Source organism: Acinonyx jubatus, chromosome A3 (assembly GCF_027475565.1).
Source record: "Acinonyx jubatus isolate Ajub_Pintada_27869175 chromosome A3, VMU_Ajub_asm_v1.0, whole genome shotgun sequence".
Classification (NCBI taxonomy): domain Eukaryota; kingdom Metazoa; phylum Chordata; class Mammalia; order Carnivora; family Felidae; genus Acinonyx; species Acinonyx jubatus.
In genome coordinates this window covers 82355369-82376516 of record NC_069388.1, presented here as the reverse complement: position 1 = coordinate 82376516, position 21148 = coordinate 82355369, and the positions used below count along the sequence as shown (strand labels likewise).

The 21148-nt window shown below is 40.9% G+C and overlaps 1 protein-coding gene across 6 annotated transcripts in view; it reads right to left on the bottom strand.

Moving 5' to 3' along the window:
* The window catches only part of MEIS1 (Meis homeobox 1), a 145244-nt gene that overhangs the window by 49043 nt on the left and 75053 nt on the right, over positions 1 to 21148 (bottom strand). For all 6 annotated transcript variants that reach the window (XM_027072320.2, XM_053200679.1, XM_027072323.2 and 3 more), the window contains one exon: positions 11005 to 11150. In XM_027072320.2, the coding sequence (XP_026928121.2) occupies positions 11005 to 11150 (146 nt within the window). The remainder of the gene's footprint in view (positions 1 to 11004; positions 11151 to 21148) is intronic.

The window sequence follows — 21148 nt, the reverse complement described above, 5'->3', positions numbered from 1 at the left end:
CAGGGTAATAATCTATTTCTTTCTCCCCCTCCCTCTTCCCAGCAAACCCTCGCCACATATGCATGGCAACAATCAGGAGCCCTGGCTTCATCTAATTACTCCATCACATAATTTCACAAATTGCCTTGTCACTGGGGAGCCAAGTGCAAAACACGCTCACAGTGGGATTTCAGGCAGCAGCTTTCATTTACTACTCATTCCTTGTTAAATTAAACACGAAAACACCAGTTGTGTGAAAGAAGTCAAAAAGAATGCCTTGCAAATGAGCCAGACAAGTACATCTCCTACCTACCATTTCACCAAATACGTTGTTGGCCACAGGGACCTCACACAGGAAGATTCCCCTTGGCTGGCCCATTCCTATTTTGATGTAGCTGCTACAATAGACCATAACCAAAAGGCCAAAAACAAATAGGCTTCTCCAGAAAGTAAGCGTCATCATAGGTCAACAGGAAACATGGGCACGTAGCAAATAAATAAATAAATAAATAAATAAATAAATAAATAAATAAATAAATAAAAATGATATACTCAAGCCCCTCTGTTCTTTGCCCTTTCTGCCTGGCTGTGATCCTCATATGAGGACATGTATTTATACTGGATGAATGATGCTAAGCCCTTTGAAAGTATAAACAGTATACTACATAGTTCCATCCTGGCTACGAAGAAGGAACCAGATTCCACTAATCTTTAAAAGTTCTCAAACAGAGAGATCATCAATCAAGTTCACACAGTATTAGGTGTTTTCCTTTTAAGTCTTAATGCCTTACGTGATTCTGAAACACATCAAGGCAAGTGCTCACGCATCTCACTACGGATGTGGGTGGAAGAAAAAGAGCTTACGGTGGGTGACATTACTACAGGGAGTGAACCTGAGGTCACAGCCCTGGAAGCTGACATTGGTATATCAACAACTAAACACGGCCACTGGTAATTAAAGGTATTTCTTTGTGGAGCGGGAGCCAGCAGGGTCAGGTACCGTTTTACATCACAAACCAGTCCTTTATGCATGTAGATTTGCCAGCATTATCTGCGCAGGGAGAAGAAGACATTAGCAGCAGCTGTCTCTCTGCTTTTACACTGAAAATTCTATTCACACAGACAGGTGGAGTAATTTAAAAGCCAATGTGGTGCAATTTCGATGTGACTAATGTCACTGCCTACTAAAATGCCACCATTACCACTGTTTATGGAAACATTACTAAAATTACATTTTATTCATAAGAATTTTAGGATTCTGGTTATTACTAGCTTTAAAATGATCAGACCTCAGTCAGTGTCATAGCCCAGAGCAGTGGCTTCACTCTCAAGGGTTTATCAGCCTTCTTTGCTGAGAAACGACAGTTGGATTGTAGTTTCAAGAGTAATCGGGACTGCAGAGCAGCTTCCCAGATCTCCATAAAGCAAATTAAAGACATAGCTCTTTGGCGTCCTGGACACGTGATGAGCAAAAAATCTTCAAGGAGCTAAATTCCGTGTTAGAAGGTTGAGTTAGGATTTGCATGAGGAGAGATTCCTCACCCCCAAACTACTATCAGACATTGTTAGTAATACAAGGCGAGAGATTTACATATTTCCATAAGGAAGGAAGAACAGCTAATGTTTAAAATCTGAAATTCTAACTATGCATAAATTATTACAGATGCACAAAATATCGACAGCTCTAGCTGTGCCTTTTTACGGGCAGAAATGTTTGGAAAAAGAATCCAGAGAGGAAAGGACCATCCTTGATCCGTAGTTACCAACAACCATCAGACTGCATTATGAAGTTTGATGCCAAACCCTCTGGCTCATATTTTTATTTTTAAAAATACTAATTAGCTAGTTCATGGAACGAGATTATAATTACACCTTTGAACTTCCACAGTGCAAATTGGTTTGTTCTGTATTTGAGAGGCAACGTGGTGGAAAGCACATGGAAATTCAAGTCAGGAGATTCTGGTTCCAGCTCAGCCAGGTCCTAGCTTTTGCCCTTGAGAAAAATCATTAACTTCTCTAAACTTCATTCTTGTCATCTTGCTACCTTATAGGATTATCTTTAGAATCCAATGTACATGAAAATATTAAACTACAAAGCACCAGAGAGATACATATTATGATTTTATTTAGCCTTTTGATCAGTGTTTTTCTTCAGCTGTTAACAGGGCAGAAGGATCCAGTGTCAAAACAGCCAAGCAATTGATAGATCATTTTTATTTTATTTTATTTTATTTTATTTTATTTTATTTTATTTTATTTTTTTGAGGGGCAGGGAAGAGGGGGGCGGTGGAGGAGGGACGGAGAGAGAGAATCTCAAGCAGGCTCTGTGCTCTCAGTGCAGAGCCCAACATGGGGTTCGATCTCACTAACCATGAGATCATGACATGAACTGAAATCAAGAGTTGGATGCTTCATCGACTGAGCCACCCAGGAGCCCCTAATAGATCATTTTTAGTAAAATGAATGATAGGGCTGCCTGGGTGGCTCAGTGGGTTGAGTGTTGGACTTGGGCTCAGGTCATGACATCATGGTTTGTGAGTTCAACCCCCATATTGGGCTTGCTGCTGTCAGCATGGAGCCCGCTTTGGATCCTCTGTCCCCCTCTCTCTCTGCCCCTCCCCTGCTCATGCTTTCTCTCTCTCTCTCAAAAAAATAAATAAAAATCGTTAAAAAAAAACCGAATGATAAATGTAACATGTCATCAGCAGGAGATAATTTCATTTATTTTTAAACATAAAATCAAGTCATTTTTTTGGTAGAGTTTCTCCCCCAAGAAGTTTGAAACCTGGCTTTTCTTTACATAATAAGAATTATTCCCAAACTTCTATTACCTGCAATAGAAATGATCTCTACTCGATCTTTCTTATGATGAATGTTCCTGCTAATAGACCTGGCCCCTGGGCATCCCAAGAACTTCCTAAGACACTGAATTCTCAGAGGTCACTCATGTCATGGGAGAGCATATGGGCTCTGTAGGGATGCTAGCAACAAAGTCAATGTGAAAATAGAAGAAAACTGACCACAGAATATTAAGAACAGAAAAGCAAAGACACATAACAGGTTAAGTTCATATACATTGTCCCTTTTTTTTTCTTAACAGCAAATACCAAGAGGACATTCCAGTACAAGTAGTTATTTCAGTCAAACCAGAGGTCTCTATTTTGGAATATTTTGAACAATATATTATAAAACCAAGTAATTTGTGTCTCCTATCACCTAACTTAGGATGTTCGAGTTTAATAGCTTCAAGTTATTTAAGGCGTTATCTCTTCTTTATAGTGTTCAAAGTGTATTGGGACCCACACTCACTGAGCTGTAATTCACTGAGTGAAGGCGTTTTGTAATGGCAAGAAAAAAACAAGGACTAAAGGTCTTTAAAATGTAGAAAACTGCCTGGTATAACTCAGCTATTCCTTTGCTCTCAGAGGCTCTCCACAGGCCCATCAAGAAATTGGTGCCTATCTGAGTTCCTGAAGGCTCTCTCCTGCTCTTGACACGCTAGGGTGAGTATCAAGTCCACTGAGGTGAGCCAGCTTTGCCAAGCTCAGGACTCTGCAGACAGAGGGACAGGCAGTATTGAAACACCCTTGTCAGTATCGGTCATTTCGATGTGAATCCACACAGTCACAATCATTGCCACCTAGGAGCCTTAATAAAATAATTTCTGCTACTTCATGGCATTCAGTTATTACAGGTAAGCTTGGACCATGAGCCGAGCAACAGGCCACCGGTTGCAGTGTCTCCACTCTTTGGTTACCCCCTGGCATACGCTCACAACGGCAAAAACAGAAAAATGAGAGCCCTGATCATAAATATTCAGGGGATCAAAAGACGTGAAATGGATTCATTTTCCCCACTGGGATTCGTACAGATAGCAGGGGTTCAAGAGATTCGTCCCACAGAAAAACGTCCACATATGCAGGGACATATATGTACACACAGTGACACTTACATTTCCATAAGGAAGACTGGGACGTGATGGGGGATGCTTCCAGTTAAGTCAAATCAAGTATCCTAAATTCCAAGACACATAGATTTACTTCTACTGGAAAAACCAACCAACCCAACCAAAACACTGGAATCCTTTCTGAGACAAAACGAACTGATGTGCTCTCCATCAAACCTTCATACCTGAAAGCAAAGCACCTTCACTAGGAACCTTAAAGATTGAGGAAGTAAAAAGTCAAGCTTATATTCTATGAAATTCTGAAGGATTAGACTGAGTTAGCTTAAAAAATATGGCCACACATACATACGCAATGCCCCACTTTTAATCTTTCAGGTAAACTGAGGTGGAATGGTTGTATACTTGTTGACTGAATCTGATACTTCACCTTCAAAAATATATGGTCATGGAGAGAAATCAGAAGACATGGTGGTGATGTAGGCTTTGAAGTGCAAATGGCTGGCTAGTGTTCAAGCAGCTCTGTGTATCTGCAACCACCGACTTAATAAATTGTGCTTATATGGGCACTTTTGTTTTGAAACTAATCCTTTATTTAATTAGCCCGATTGAGAGTATATCAGAGAACCAAACTACAGTGTATTTTTAACTGACCCTTGGAAGCAAAAGGAAAATTTTGGCATAATCTGACAAACTGCCAGTCTCTACACAAGACCCTTGTATAAGGCACCAACCGTCAGTGACATTTGAGCACAAAAATCTCAGTCACATCCCCAAAATAACACAGAGCCCCAGTCAGAGCTCATTTGCTATGAGTCCTATGTACCTGGATAAATGGGCAATTTTCAAGTTGGACTTTTGTTTTTACTTTTGATTGTCCCCCCCCGCCCCCCCCCCCCCACCATGTCCCCTCATCAACCGACTGTAATTACCCCAGGTCAGAAGTGCACAACCATGATGGGGAAGAAAGGCTGGGACAAGGGAAAGGAGGTGTGTGGAAGGCTGTGAGAGAGCTCTGCCAGGTCACTAATGGCCTCTGGGGCAACGACTTGGAGAACAGGCTGATGCTTTGCCTTTGATCTTCTAATTCACAATGATCATTAGTATTAACTCCGATTCTTCTGGGTGAAGAATTCCAGCTGTAGCCTTTTCAGTTTACCTGACCTAAGAAAATTCATCACCCATCCCATTAGGATTTCAATAACCAGCTAAGAAAAAGAGAAAAGCAGTTGCCCCAGAATCTAGAAACCACCCGCTTCATTATTAAAAGAGTTTATATGACATATATTGTGGAAGAATTGGGGCATTCCAATATTACCTCCAAGTAATTAAATAATCTATTCCATTTTTCCTCCTGAGAGAGATGATTCCCAATTGGCTGAAAGATAGTCAGGGTCTGATGTAATCAAAGTTGAAATATGCTATCTCCAAAATAGCAGAGACCTTTTAAAATTAAGATAGAGGGATTTGTAATCAAACCTGGGTTAGTTTTGGCAAAGTCTAGCTCTGACCCATCATCATTTTTTTTTTTAATGTTTATTTGTTTTTGAGACACAGAGAGAAAGAGCACAAGCAGGGGAGGGGCAGAGAGAGAGGGAGACACAGAATCCGAGGCAGGCTCCAGGCTCTGAGCTGTCAGCGCGGAGCCCGACGCGGGCTCAAACTCACGAACCGTGAGATCATGACCTGAGCCAAAGTCAGACATTTAACCAACTGAGCCACCCAGGCGCCCCTGACCTGTCATCATTATTAAAGGCTATGAAGTTGGCAACTACATGTAAGGGAAAAAGTAATAACTATATAGATATTCTCCTAGGTTTAGGAGAGCTCATTTTTGATAAGGTACATGGACATCTGAGGGGGAGAAAAATCTTCTCACCCCTACATACTCGTTTTCAAGAATCTTAATTTAATAATATATCTACAGATAACACACAGTGAAGAAGGACTCAAAGTTGCTATCTCCACAAACCACCTTCCTTAGGTCAGGCACATGAACATAAAGATAAATTAGGACTAGTTTGAAGGAGGGACTGTCTTTCTCAAATACTTTGTACTACCCTGACTCCCAGTCTATGCAGGAGTTCAAGAATATAGTCTTCCTGCCCCAATGTCTTCTTAGGACTAATTTGAGCTGAATCATGCTAGCTGGTTAAGCACAATGGAAATAATTACTCTTAAATCTATCAGTGTATAGAGGTGAGGGACAGAAAAACAGAAATGGAAAGAGAGGAGCAAATTTCATCTACTACCTACCTACCTGCCTGCCTACAGGTCCTTCTGTCTGCCTTTTGACCTTTCACTCGCCTTGATCAACAGAATGGGTTGTCTGGATACCAATGAGAAGCACTTTTTCAGTATAATAATAATTCCTAATGTTTAGAGAACAATTCTTCCAAAACTGCAAGCAGAGATATGACACTAAGATGTCGCCAACAGATCTTGTTACCAAAAGCAAAACCAATGAAACAACATCTGTCTCTTCTAGAGCATTCAATTCCCAATTCAATTCCATTTACTCCATCCTTAGAGTGGCAGACCCGCAGGGCACTTTTCATCTAATAGTGTTTCTATGGAAACGCCATTCTCAACCTGGAAGATTCTACAACCTCTCACTTTGGCTTTATCCACATTGAGAGGAAAGCCTTATAAATCAGAAATCGAGACATAATTTTGCCACAGACCAAAAAAAAAAAAAAATTGTTTTTCCAGGCTAGAAGTTCGCAAAAAGAAACAAAACCATGTGTAAAATATGTGTATCTGACATAGAAAACAAAGTGTCTCTATGAAGTACCAATGGGATCCCAAAGATCAGTGAAAGGAATCCAAGAGAATGTGAATGAAAATCAATTCACCTTCAGGGTCACCTCCCCTGCTAGTCAATGCCAGATATGTCACCCCTTGTATGGTTGCTTCACCTGAACCCTCAGGTGTGTTATTTTAACAGCCTGCATTCTCCCTAAATTTCAAGATTCCTGGGATACACAGCAGCTCCATGCAGGAAAATATATCACTGCATATTTTAAATAAGAACCATATTAACCGCTTTTCTATTTAGATTATATTTAAATCTGCAATATGTTAGGGTAGGAAAACAAAACAAAACAAAAAACACCTTGATTTTTACCTTAAACATTGTATTTGTTTATTCCTTCTCCTCATTTCTACTAGGCCCTTAGGCATATCTTTGTAACACTACCTAGTGAAATAACTAGCAATAGGCAAAACACATCCAGTTGGAACATTATGACATAGTAGGTTATAGTTGTAGTTGGAATAATGCCTTTAAGGGAAAAAGAAACTTTGATGCAGCATATGTCCCTGCACTGTCAAAATACAGTGACTCATACTCAAATATTAAGTATTTTTTCATTGTTGGCAGTAATTTGTCTTCAGGCAAATGCAAGCACTTCTATTAATAAATGCTTTTGTTTTCTAATTCTCTCTTATTATCTAAATAACGTCAGTCATTCTTTTCAATTCCAGGCAACAGTTTCTTTGGAGAGACCTTCTTTAGTTATCAAAACTGGCAAATGTTCAACTTGAAACTAAGGTAGAAATTTGCATCACTGAAATTTCCTTTTACCCATAAGCACCAAAGTTTAAAATCTGTTTCCTTTTTGATTATTTTCATCATATACAAGTTATTTCCAGTTCAGCTTGCTAGAGACTGTGAGTCCAAGAATGAAGCTTTCGTTCTCTCTTCAGGTAGAAAAATGTGCTGCTGATTAAATCTACCTGTGGACAACTGCAGAACAGCACATTTTTCTTATGCATCTGGGGTGCAAATCCAGAAAGTTTTTGTTTTGTTTTGTTTTATTCAGGCCCTTTTCTACTCCTCTAACACACAAATGCTAGAAAGCCCTTTCAAAGGCAGGTAGTTGCTGCTGCTGTTGTTGTTGTTAACTGAATAAGCCCAGTGAAAAGATTGATCCATTTATTTGAAAAAGAGGGGAAGCAATTTGCTTCCAAAGAGGTGTGTGAGGTCTTATAATATGCCCTTTGGCATTGAAAAGATTAGTTTGTACAGTTTGCTAATAAATTGTTATTGCCATTATTTTAATTAGCCAGAGTTTCAATTGCTCTTTTATATCTTGCAAGATTTCAGGCAGGATTTGTAGATAAGCTGCATTAATCATATAGCAAGAATGTGATCATTTAGGGGTACCCGGGTGGCTCAATTCGTTAAGTCTCTGACTTTGGGTCCTGATCTTGTAGTTCATGAGTTCCAGCCCCGTGTTGGGCTCTGCGCTGACAGCTCAGAGCTTGCTTCGGATTCTGTGTCTCCCTTTCTCTCTGCCCCTTCCCCGCTCGTGCTCTGTCTGTGTCTTTCTCTCAAAAATAAATAAACATTAAAAAAAATTGTTTTTTAAAGAATGTGTTCATTTAAAATTTGTCCTGTCTGCCAAATGACTGTCATTTGTGTGCATCCCTAAAGAACTTTCAGAACTTGAAAGAAGTTGCAACAAGACTAGTATGTAGATGTCACTCTTACTTACATTTGGACAAATAACAAAACTCTTTAGAGGTTTTTCCATAGAATTTATTATTTTCAGCTCCTGACTATAAGCATTACCTAAGCAGTCTGTGGATTTCTTCAAGAAGTATAACAAGACACAGAGACGGGTGTTCCTGGTGACTGGAGATCTATCTGCTCTTGCAATTGGAGAAGAGGGAAGGGAATCTTTTTCATTGCGGGAAGGAAAAAGGGAGAAAATTTGAATATATCTCCTTTGCTTTTTACATGATATTATGAGACATTTGCTTTTTAGAGATGGTTACCAGCGTCCATATTTTTGTGTGAGCACATGGCAGTGGAGTGGGGAACGTGGGTGGGAATGTCCAATGGAAACCACAAGGCAACTTCTGTGAGCATTCATACAAAGCCAGGGAGACATGGACAAGTGGGTTTCCCCTTTCAGGGTAGTGGTACAGGCCAGCACAGACCCCCAAACTGATTTCCTCAAGAAATCAGGAAGTTTATCAATAATTTCTATTCCCATTGCCCAAATAACCTATGGACCACAAAAAGCATTGCAATGCAGGTGAAATCTTGCTGGCTGTTAAGGACTTTTTTGTTTTGTTTCGTTGTAGGAAGATAACATAGCTCTCTGCAAGGTTCTTCACAAGGATATGACCTAGAAAACCAGGAAGTCTGGTGGATGAATAAAAGAACTTGCTCCTCTCTCTCCTGATTCTGTCTGAACCAATATTTGATTATATTTTATTCAGGGGCACCTCAGCTTCAAGTAAAGCCAAAGCTCCTTTGCAGATTGAGATGGAAGCTCACGAAATCCATTCACTTTTTTCTGTCAGTATAGGAAACAGACTGGTTGTAACTGCAGGGTTCACCTGGTTTTGTCCCCTCTTCCCCCCCACTCATCCTTCAGATCTGGTTAGCTGGTCAGCTCCAGTGATGAAATGTCAGCATGGTTGCATCAGCACCTTTGACCAAATGGCACTTCGTACCTCCTGCTGTTTATTCTTCATGCTATGCCCGCTACGCCCTCCAGACCCTCGCCCTTCCCCCCACCCTTCCGTAGTGGTTGATAATCCCCAGTAGCAAACTTGTACAAGGCAGATAGATCGCAAAGTATCCACACATATGTAACAAGTGTCAGCTAAGTAATGGCACTTGAAGTGGGTTTCAGGTAGACCTAATATGATGTTAAAATCAGTTCCACAGTCTAAATCTTCAACTGTCTACCAGCATGAACCAACCTCCACAGCTGATTCCAAAACCGGCAGTGTAGTCTAGTTGCTATTTGGAATCGCAATGGTTAGAAGAGAGGAAGGAAACTATTTTTTTAGTTACTCCTGCTGCTCTGTTTTTATTTTATGCACAGACACTGGAAATTCTGGATTAACTTATACCCTGGAGTGTTAACGGAGGCGCAGCCTCTATGCAGAGGAGCAACCAGCATGGCCTTCGATAGCCCCTGTGTATCCCCCTGTAACGGTACAAATCACCGAGGAACATGGCCCTGAAAGGGGGCAAGGGTGTGAGGGTCAACAGACCTGGATACGTTTGTGACAATGCAGAATTAACTTTAATACTTAAGAAAAATAAATAACTTCAAGAAAAGCCAACTATGCTAAACAGAGTCACATAAAAAGTTTGCTCCTGAAATTGTTCTTAAAAAGCCAAGATGGTTAGCATTGATTCATCTTAGGCTAGGCTAGGCTATGACCTGTTTAAATTCAATCTTTGTCCCTAACGTTGAATGTCTCCCTCACCGACAATTTTGCTGATTTCTAAAATATTTTTTTATCCATAAATTTTCATTTTGTCTTCTTCCTTAGATGTCATTAAATCAGTATGCACTTACAAAAATATCCACCACAATATTATGATTATCAATATTTTGAACATGAAATTCATTCAGAACAATAAGCAAACAAAACAAATCCCTTGGTGGCATAAAGCCCCAAATCTCCAGTTTCTCACATCTCCAGGAGAATTCCTGCAGTGAAAACAGCAATGCTCACACAGACAATATAAACTGTTACTCTGCTTGAAAAGTCACAGGGGACTACACAGGAAGAGCTGACTCTATATTGCTGTTTTCCTTCACAGCTCTAAGTACAGGGACCACTTTCACTGTGCAGCCGTGACTCAGATGAATGTTTTGTAATGGCAACCAAGTGCACTCAAACCACTTAAAAGCAAATTATGTGAGCATCTTGCCATTGCAACAAGATTTAAACTTTTTCGGACCATTCACTATAAAGGTCCACTAAAGCATTAGAAGAAATTAAGTCCTTCCCTTTGGGGTTTGTCTAAACTTTCTTCTTAGTAAGACTCGGTTCTAAGTACCTAAGAATCACACTGAGAAAAGCAACATCATTAGCATACATACCTAAAATCACAAGTCACATGAACTCCTAAACCTTGTAACTTACAGTTAACAAAATTGCAGTAGTGAACTGCAAATAAAACTCCTCACTTGGGGTAAGTATCTAGGAAATAAGTGCTAGCACTTTTGTAAAAACTAGGGGAACACAGCGATTTATGAAATATTCCAAGTGCAGAGGGATCATTTCCACCCCCCCTTGCTTTTCTATCACAACTGGTTCATTGTCCATATTTAGTTTACATATGTCATTTAGAATCCACTTACTGTTAGATGCTGGAACAGCCACGCCCTCATGATATTTGTGGCTACTTTGGGAAAGATGCCACGCTTTTTGTGACGCTTTTTGTCCTTATCTGGATCATCATCGTCACCTGTGCTGGGGGAAGCTACACTGTTGTCCAAGCCATCACCTGCAAACATAGTGAATCAAATTTTGACTGATGCTACCTTGACATGCTTTATTCAAATAGAATGCCTTTGGATATAAACAAAACCAAAAGAGCAATATAAATGATTAATAGTTTATTTGGTACCTTTTTTTTTTTTTCCAAAACAAAGAGAAAAACAAGGCCTAGACTCAAAAGTAGTCAGGTCTAAGGAACTTCTTCCAAAGAACAGTGGGGAAAGCCAAAGGGAATGAAGGGAAATAGCCAATCTCTTTGGTAGCTTTGTTGCCATGGTAATTATTCAGATGTGTAGAGCTGAGACATGCTAAGCATAACTCCTAGTGGGGAGTTAAATATAGTGGCCGCCATTGGCAGCGGCCAATGCCTGGGTATTCAAACCTCACATATAGTCGTTGATGAGGTCAACATGTGAGAAGATGCATTCAAGATATCAACTATTTCCACAAGTGATCTATCTTAAGACTAAAGTAGGCCATGGAAATGGTAGGTAATCCATCATCTAAGCAGTTTGACATAGGAATGCTTCAAATAGAATGTAATTTTTCTTGTCATAAAAAGAGAGCATCAAGTTTAGGAAGGGCAAAACTCCTGAAATAGTTTTTTAATTAGGAAATGATTACTATGTAAGTCAAATAAAGTGATGTTAAATTAATAGTCAATGGGAATTGTATTATCCTAAAAATCCAGGAAGTTTCTGAAGTTTCTTCTAGATTTAATTTTTTCTCATTGCAAAATCATCTGTTGACAAATCATCTGTTTCCTGAATGTTGGATCCTATTTTTCCATTGATTTTTGCCATAACATTTACGTTGCTTCTTCTAGAAAATATTCTGGCTCTGTGAGAAAATAAAATTAAAGATGTAGGACTCCTTTTACAATGTCATGTTTAATAAGACAAAAAAAAAAAAAAAAAAAAAAGAAATTTCAGCCCATGTAATCACACTGTCCAAAACAAGTCATAAGGCACAAGTGGAAACTAACTACCTTGGTTTGGACACAAAAGTTCAAAGGGAACGAGAGTGGACTGAACTCACTACACTAAAAAGGAGCTTAGCTTCTATCAAATGTGCTTTCCTACCTGCTGCCCCTGCTCTTGGGGGAAGCTACCGACTTTCAGAAAGGGATAGGTTGGTCTGGCCTAGGAAGAATTGCTACAGCAGTAAGGCTCTGGATTGAGGCAAGACATGCACCTGAGGGCACGTTCCCTGGGTTATGGAAGTCACTAGAGAGCAGTCTACAGGCCCAAACAATGAGGTCCTTTGGCAAGGCAATTTTCCTGGTCACTGTACATTGGAACTAGCCTCAGATTCAGTTACATCACTCTGTGAATTTCTTATTTCATATTCCTTATTTCTGTTACCTAAATACACTACATATGCAAAGAATTCTCTACTTTGATTCAGTTATTTCAGCCTAATCTTTAGTAATTATGTTGCCATTAATCAATTGTTCTTAACAACTCCCTTAGGACACCCCCCCCCATCTCCCTTCCCCAACAAAGAAAATTGCCCCCAAACTGCCTTAACTTGTACTGAGGTAAAGTATAAAAACTCTTGTTGGGTGAGGAACAGACTAGTTTCAACATTTCTGCTATGATTGCAGCATGTGCCGCAAATACAAAACTTTTGCAGAACTTTTCAGAGTGGGATTTTTATTAATTTTAAAAAGCACACTTTTATTATATTTAAAATCCATATACTTTGTTAAAGCCCCACAGAATCATTGCTGTGTTCTCAGTGGAAAAGATCATATAGACCCATAGTTCCAAAACCCTCACTGTACCAGTGAGGAAAGTGCTTGTATTCTGGTGGGTGACTTACCCAAGATCACGCAGCAGGGATGGGACTGGCCCACCTGTGCCCGACCAGACACCCGCACCCCTAAATCAGTGTCCCTTCCACCCCACCAAACTCGTTATTTGCATAGCCAAGTGTTGTATAAGGAGTCCCCTTGGATTTGCCTAATAAATTCCTTGAAAGTCCAGTATTTAAAGAGGCTTTTTATTCAGAGAAGCAATTCACCATATAAAATAACAATTCATTAAAGAAACATGAGAAAAGAAACCAACTCAACAGCATTTAAAATTTCAATGGGCTAATCCACTCTCAATATGCAAAAGGTAACCGAGGAAAAGAAACATATTACTTGATCATTGATTAAAAATGAAAAGCTTCTAACCTAATGACAGTTTTTTACCACCTCTCCATGATTGTTTTCCACCTTAAAAAAAAATAGCCTTTCTATCTGTCTCCAAACCCCTTCAGATTAATTTAGCAGGCAATGCCTAGTGCCTGCCTCGAAGAGAATTCATTGATAATTTATGGAAATATCTACTATAATCCAGCGGAGATGACTTTTTTCCAGCTTTGTGCATCAATAGATAATCAAGGCCTTAAAGCAGCCTTAGCTTCCCATTACCTCAGGCAAAAGAATTCCTGAAAGCGTGCCTTGAGGGCACCTGAATTATATACTCCATTAGGAGAGGAAGGCTTTCTGCATTCCATGTGTAACACTCACCAGAACCTTTCCTGTTTATTTCTGCTGTATGAAAGCAGAAGCATTAGGAACAGAATTTTTTAAGTGAAGACTTATGTAGATACAATGGAGAAACCTTTCAAGCAGGAGCCAGATCACCCCCTTCAGTCCCTGGCAGTGACCTCTCCTGAATAAAAGGTTTCTATTACATCATTAGCTCAAGCCAAAAACAGCCTTGGCTTAATGCACAGTTTGTTCTTCCTACTGTTTTTAGGCAAATACAGCTACTTTACTCCCATCTGGGAGGGAAATTACACTGCTGGGTTGTAATCTAAGACAAGATTTTCATTGGAAGCAAATGCTTTCAATCCAGTGTAAATACTGGTGCATGTTCAGAAAAGCCTAAAACAATAAACCCTGCTCCTTCCCGACACAAGTTAGGGAAATGGAGAAGATGGGGAAGGAGAGGAGCATAATAAAACAGACTATTCTAAAAGCAAACACGTTCATAGATTTTAATAAATTGTTTAACCTCTTCCACTTTCTAGAATTGAAAATTGATCTCGAAACGTCTCAACCTCAGAGGAAAGTCTAAATGGTCGATTGTACCTTTAGCATTCCCATTCACTCTGCAATTTGATACAGTCACCTTTATGCGGTCTCTGGAGGATTTATTTCCTTTTTTTATTTTTAAGATCACTAAACAAACTTGGAGAACCGCCGGCCGACCACATGGCAGCAGGCAGCGGCTCTGAACCACATTTGTAAAATGTCAGCAGTGACTTCATTCCTGGAGCTGACTTCTCCTGCCGCCAAATGAAGGCAAACTGAAAAGGTGGAAATAATCATAAAAATGATGCTAGTCCATAAACAAGCTTACAGCCTCATTAGGATAGCAGTAGGCTCCAGTGGGTGATTTATGCTCGTTTTGCTGATGCTATGAGGAAATGCCATAGGGCGACTTTAGCCAATTGCTAATGGTTTCTGACAGCTTCTTAGCAACTAGTGCAAGCAACGTTGTGGCGTTTGCTAGTGACAGAAACCGAAAATGTCATATTATCTGCCCATGTGTCATGAAGTCCGTGTGGCAATTAACTAGCAGGCCAGTGACTGAGGGGCCAGAGGCTCCCGAAAATGGCCTTTGGCTATGCAGTGGCAGCCGATGGGCTCAGAGGCACACACTGCCTGCACATATGCAACATTCTAATGCAGAAATCCACTTCCTTGTGACTTCCCGGCTCTGATGAGACCGGGCCACTCAAATCCCTTTTTTCTCCCTCACTCAAGTGAAACTCTGGGCTCCTCTCTCTCTCTCTTCTCTCTCTCTCTCCTCTCTCTCCTCTCTCTCCTCTCTCTCTCTCTCTCTCTCTCTCTCTCTCTCTCTCTCTCTCGGCACCAGCTCAGGCCTTATGAGAGGACTCCAAAGCAATCTGCTTTGATATGATTATCCGAATGGCTCCTTAATTGGCAATACCTGGTTCTGTGCTTTTTGGACGCTGGATTCAAAGGTGCTAGCCATTTTTCTGCTCTCTCACAAATTAGTCTAAAAGGATTTAAGATCACTGAAGCAGACTCATTGCCTGTCAGATTGCTGGGAGCAGAGGAAGTCTGTGCAGCAACAAGACACTATGTAAAAAACACCAGGCTTCTAACAAGCAGGGAGAGAATCTTGGCCACACTTTTCAGTTTCCGAGCTATCAAAACCATGCACTATATGTCAAACTGTCAAACCTTTCAGCGTGGGCCATTTGCCCTTTCAAATAATATTTAAGAATTGTTTTTACAAAATTTTATAGGCCATGGTCTAGTGAAAGAGGCCAACCAACAAAGAAAGGAATTTGTACTACAATTCGTCTACGGACAATTTCTTGTGAGACCTGGTCTGTCCCTGCGGAGCAAGGCAGGTGACCTGTGGCAGCTCCCAGGCTGTCAGAGAGCTCAGATTTCAAACACGCTCAACTCAAACATCCCGAGTCGCCTATTTAAGCATGCCCAGGCATTTAGACTGTGCTATCTCGTGCCTTTCAAGGCAGGATAAAGCGGCATTTACCGTATTCAGGCCATTCAATGGGTCAGACTGACCATGTCAGCAGGGGCTCCTCTCCGGCAGGTCACAGCCCTGCTCCCATTTTTCTCCTCCTCCTGACTCCCTCTCTCCCCCCCAGGACTGCCCTTCCCCAAAACCTAGTCTGAGCCAGGCTAAAACAAAACCCCAAAGTGCCCAAGATTCACATCACAACTGATAGGGACCTCCAGTCAGTGGGCCAGCAGGCATCAACAAAATGGGTTGTCTGCCAGAGGGTTCGTTACATCACAGAGGCAAAACTCCTAATTAGGGATATGAACTTTCAACTGCCAGGGCAAATGAAAGTGTTGGGTTGTGGACCTCCTTCTTTTGCGAGAAGCCATCCCAGCTCCAAGACGATTCATTTACGATTTTCTATTGAGACCCCACAGTTTCCAGCCAGGTTCTCTCCTTAACTTTTGCTTTACTCATCTTCAAGTGTTTGGAAACAGAATGCTTATCCCAGAAATGGACGGAGACTCAAAACCAAGGCCATTTATAATCGCATCTTTCGATACGGAGTAAATTCTGTCATGTCTTGAAAGGTATCCAAACGGTCAATTCAAAAGCATTCTTTAAGACTGTACAGCTCATGTTGTAAGGTGGCTAAATTTTCATCCAATATTAAGGGTTTCTTTTTTTCTCTTGTCTGTTTTCTCACACAGCACATCAACAAGAGAGAATACGGCATTTCACCCCTTACATAGCGTGTAGAACATTCCTGCCTTTCTAGGGGCTGCTGGTGCAAACATCCCATCAGTATGGAGAGGTCAGGTTTCTTTTGTAGTGGAGCTATCCGGGTGTGCCAGGTTGTTAGGAAGAATGTAAAACTACCCCAAACCCACTTCTCCAGATCATGGCTGTGTCTACTTAGCCAGAAGTCAGATGGGATAATGTTTCTGTGTTATGTTAAGAGGATAAATGGTGAGAATTATAGACAAGCCTTTCTCAGGAACCAGCTAAAATACTTCAGAGGTTATAAAGAAGTGTTTTGTCTTCATTGAGAATGTGTAATAGCTGCCAGAATGATTTTTCTAAAATACATATCTGATCCTATAACCCTGGCACTTCAAATGCTTCCGTGGCTATCATTTGCCTTCAGGATAAAGGTCACACTTTTTAGCCTGGCGTGGAAGGCCTTTCACGATCTCTCTCCTGGGTGTTTCTTCTGTGGGTTCCCCGTGTTCACGGGTACTCACCGCCCCACCCCAATCCTGAGCCTGTTTGACCTTCTCACCGTCTCCCTGCAGGTACTGCTCTCACACCTCTTTGTGGTTCCCTGTGCTAGCCCCTTGGTAATGTCCTTCCTGGGAAGCTCCTTGGTGACCTTTTAGGCTCCACTCAACTGCCATCTCCTAGAAGAAGCACACACTGGACTCTCGCTGTTTAGTGATACCCCTCTCCAATCCCCAATTCTTCTTTTCCTGACATTCCTGCCTCCAAACACACATCATACTCTACCAAGACTGTTGATTTCTGTCGTCTCTGTCTCCTCAACTTGATTACAGGATATATGAAAGCAGGGACAGGGTCATTCTCCCCTCTAAGATGATCTAGTCCCAGGCTTACCCCAGTGTACAGGGTACAAATTTGCCAATTGGGTATTAAATGAATGAGCAAATGCATTTCTTTTTTTCACTGCATGGAGAAAACCACAGTTTCAATTTCCAGCTGTTATAATTCTTTTTGATACATACTTAAACTCCTGAGGAATATTCACGAAGGAAAGTCAGTTAAACTATAAGAAAACATAAAGGAAACACATTCTACAAAGCTGGGAAGCTTCCTTGGAATCTTTAAGCTCATCTTGGACAAAAGATGGATTGGGTTAAAGTATTGGAGTTTTTCATAATGCTTGCCATAGTCCCTCCCTCAAAAATGCCCTCCTACGTCCTTCAATTACAATTTAAAACTATTTACCTAATTAAAATTTCTTGCTGTTTGTCCATTTTTCCTGAGTTCAACTTCAAAAAATAAACCAAAAGTTTTGTTTCTCTCTACATTTTTCCCAATGAATTATATATATTACTTTTACACGTCTTCCAGTTTTATCATAGCAAAGAAACTCAACTGTCTCTGAGCAGAAAATTTCACCCTCAACTGAGACTCCAGACTCAGATTATAGACACGGCGCTAAATACAAAACCCTAGAAACTCTGGCATTTCCTTGTTTTGCCAAGTCATGGATCAGTCTTTCCCATAGCATCATTTCTCCACACCTGCCTCAGCAACTTTTTAGCAACAGGTTATCTGAGGACATTAGTATATGATATGTTGACATGTCATAGATTGACATGTCATAGGGTCCTAGGAGACATTAGAAAGGGTTTTGTAAGACATACGAAAACCTACTATGACCTCTTGAGTTTTATCACACACTTTCAAGAAAAATGGAGCAGACTTCATATATCTTCAAATCTGCAGGCAATATACAAATACATAATAGTCTAAATCCAATGGTCAACTTTTAAGTTTAACTTTAATTAGGGTTTTATTTTTTTTTTTATTTTTTTAACGCTTATTCATTTGTGAGAGACAGAGAGAGACAGTGCGTGAGTGGGGGAGGGGCAGAGAGAGAGGGAGACACAGAATCTGAAGCAGACCCCAGGCTCTGAGCGGTCAGCACAGAGCCCGATGTGGGGCTCGAACTCAAAGACAGTGAGATCATGATCTGAGCTGAAATCGGACACGCAACCAACTGAGCCACCCAGGTGCCCCTAATTAGGGTTCTAGTAACTCAGCCTCCCTTTTGCATTTCTTCTCATCCTTAGGTGTTTAAGGATTCCTTCTTCTTAATTTAAAGTGATTTTCAGCTGATCAAAACAAAACAAAACAAAACAAAGGAAAGCACATTCTCCTATATTTTATGTTACCACCCAGGACTTTCCTGAAAATCCTGAGGTGGTTCCTTTGGAAACCAAGGTAAGGTGTTAGATGTTGGCACCTGTCATAGCAGTGTGAGGTTCTAAAAAGGGTGAAAGGAATGGCCAGTGCTACAGATACACTAAAGGCAGTGACTGAAAAGACAGAGGTAAGAAGAGTGGGGGAGAAGATTAAGAATAAGAAAACTTGGGGTGCCTGGGTGGCTCAGTCTGTTGAGCATCTGATTTCAGCTCAGGTCATGATCTCACAGTTCATAAGTTCGAGCCCTACATCAGCCTCTGTGCTGACAGCTCAGAGCCTGGAGACTGCTTTGGATTCTGTGTCTCCCTCCCTCTCTCTCTCTGCAACCCCCCCTGCCCCGCTCACTCTCTGTCTGTGTCTCTCAAAAATAAATAAACATTAAAAAAAAAGAATAAGAAAACTTTTGGGGTGCCTGGGTGGTTCAGTTAAGCATCTGACTCTTGATTTTGGCTCAGGTCATGATCTCAGAGTTTGTGGGTTTGAGCCTTGCATAGGGCTCTGTGCTGACTGTGCAGAGCCTGCTTGGGATTCTCTCTCTCTCTCTCTCTCTCTCTCTCTCTCCGCCCCTCCCCTGCTTGTTCTCTCTCTCTCTCAAAATAAATAAACATTAAATATATATATTTTAAAAAAGAATAAGGAAACTTTAAATAAACACATTGTTGGCCCTTATAAAAAGAAATGTCTAGGTACACTTCCTCAGATTGGCTTCACAGAGATTTGCCATGATGCTTTTCCTTTCTCTTTGAATTTAGGTCTGTTAAAGATGACAAATATTTGTTAATAGTTAACCACTGTGAGGGGCGCCTGAGTGGCTCAGTGGTTAAGTGGCTGACTCTTGATTTAGGCTCAGGTCATAATCTCATAGTTCATGTGTTCAAGTCCACGTCAGGCTCTGCACTGACAGCACAGAGTCTGCCTGGGATTCTCTCTCTCCCTCTCTCCCTGCCCCTACCTTGCTCGCACTCTATCTCTCTCTCTCAAAAATAAATAAACATTTTTAAAAAATCGTTAACCACTGTGAAATGAGCTCACAGCCTTATTCTGCCCTGTAGTGGACTCCTGACATCACAGAACCCTAAGAGAAGAAATGGAGATTCAGAGCCTGGAGAAAGTAACTCTCTCTATGAATATACTGCTTCCTTTTCTAAAGAGTGAACTGTTGCCTTTAAAAGTGAGCCCTATATGGGGTGCCTGGGTGGCTCAGTTGGTTAAGCATCTGACTTTGGTTCAGGTAATGATCTCCCAGTTTTTGGGTTTGAGCCCCATGCCGGGCTCTATGCTGACAGCTTGGAGCCTGGAGCCAGCTTTGGATTCTGTGTCTCCCTCTCTCTCTGCCCCTCCCCCACTCGCACTCTGTCTCTCCCACTTTCTCAAAGATAAACATTAAAAAAAAATTTTTTTAAATGAGCCCTATATAGGTAACCATCTTTTGTGTAAGGGGTCACTCTTATCATTCACTCATTTGTTCTTTAACGAAAACGTATTGAATACTCACGATGTCCCAAACACTATGTGAACCATTAGAAACACTAATGGTGAACAAAATCACGAACAGTCTTTGTTTCTATGGAGCTTTTCAGTTAGAGGGCACAGATGTTAAATGAAATAAACACAGTAATAAATGTACAATTGTCCTCCATCAGAAAGAAATGTAAATCTCTGAGTGTGTGAAACAAAGGAAACTGACTTAGGAGGAATCTGAGCAGAATCTGAAGGATGGAGAAAAGTCAAGCAGGTATGGTGAGCAGACTAAAAGGGCAGAGAACAGAAAAAGTATTGCAGCATCTGCAAAGGCCCTGTGTCTGGAAGCATGGCACAACGACAGAATTGGAACCTGGGAAGGCAGGACAAGATGACATTGGAGAGGGAAGAGGAGCAAGAACACTTAGAGCCTCAGGGGCCACAGTCAGGATTTGGGTGTTTGTCCCTAGGGTTCTGAGTAGCAACCCATACACGTATTTCTATGGTGTCCTCTCCATTGCATGCCCCGATGTTACATAAATTTTACCAAATAAAGCCTCATTCCCCAGTGTCTCTTTCTAGTTCAATCTAAAAAATCCTTTGATTCCAGATTAAGACTGGGGAATGAGGGACAATGGAAAAGCAATGAGTCCATTCAGGTAGACCCCAATGTAGGCACAGATGACACTCTGAAGTTAATTTGTAACTAAGTCTCTTGGACAGTAGAACATATTTTCACATGGAAGCAAGTTAAGAATGGTTAGGTCTCAAGGTTTGCTCAACAAAGCCAACGAAATTCATCAAGTGAATAAAGTTCAAACTGACATCTGAGCCCTGGGTGCAAGAAGTCAGAAAGTGTAAGAAGAAGGAGGAAGATGAGTTTTTTCCTCATATTCCTGTATACAGAGTCAGCCTAGGAAAATATTAAAACACGTGTAAGTGCCTTTAGCATCTCCTTTTCTCTTTGTCACTTCCATTGCACAGATCCATCTCCTGGAGGCTCTAAGTAGCCCAATGCCTTGGAGAGGCACGCGGCCTTCCTCCCACTGTGGACACCCCACCCAGATCTATCCTCTTCTTGCTCTGAGCTCACACT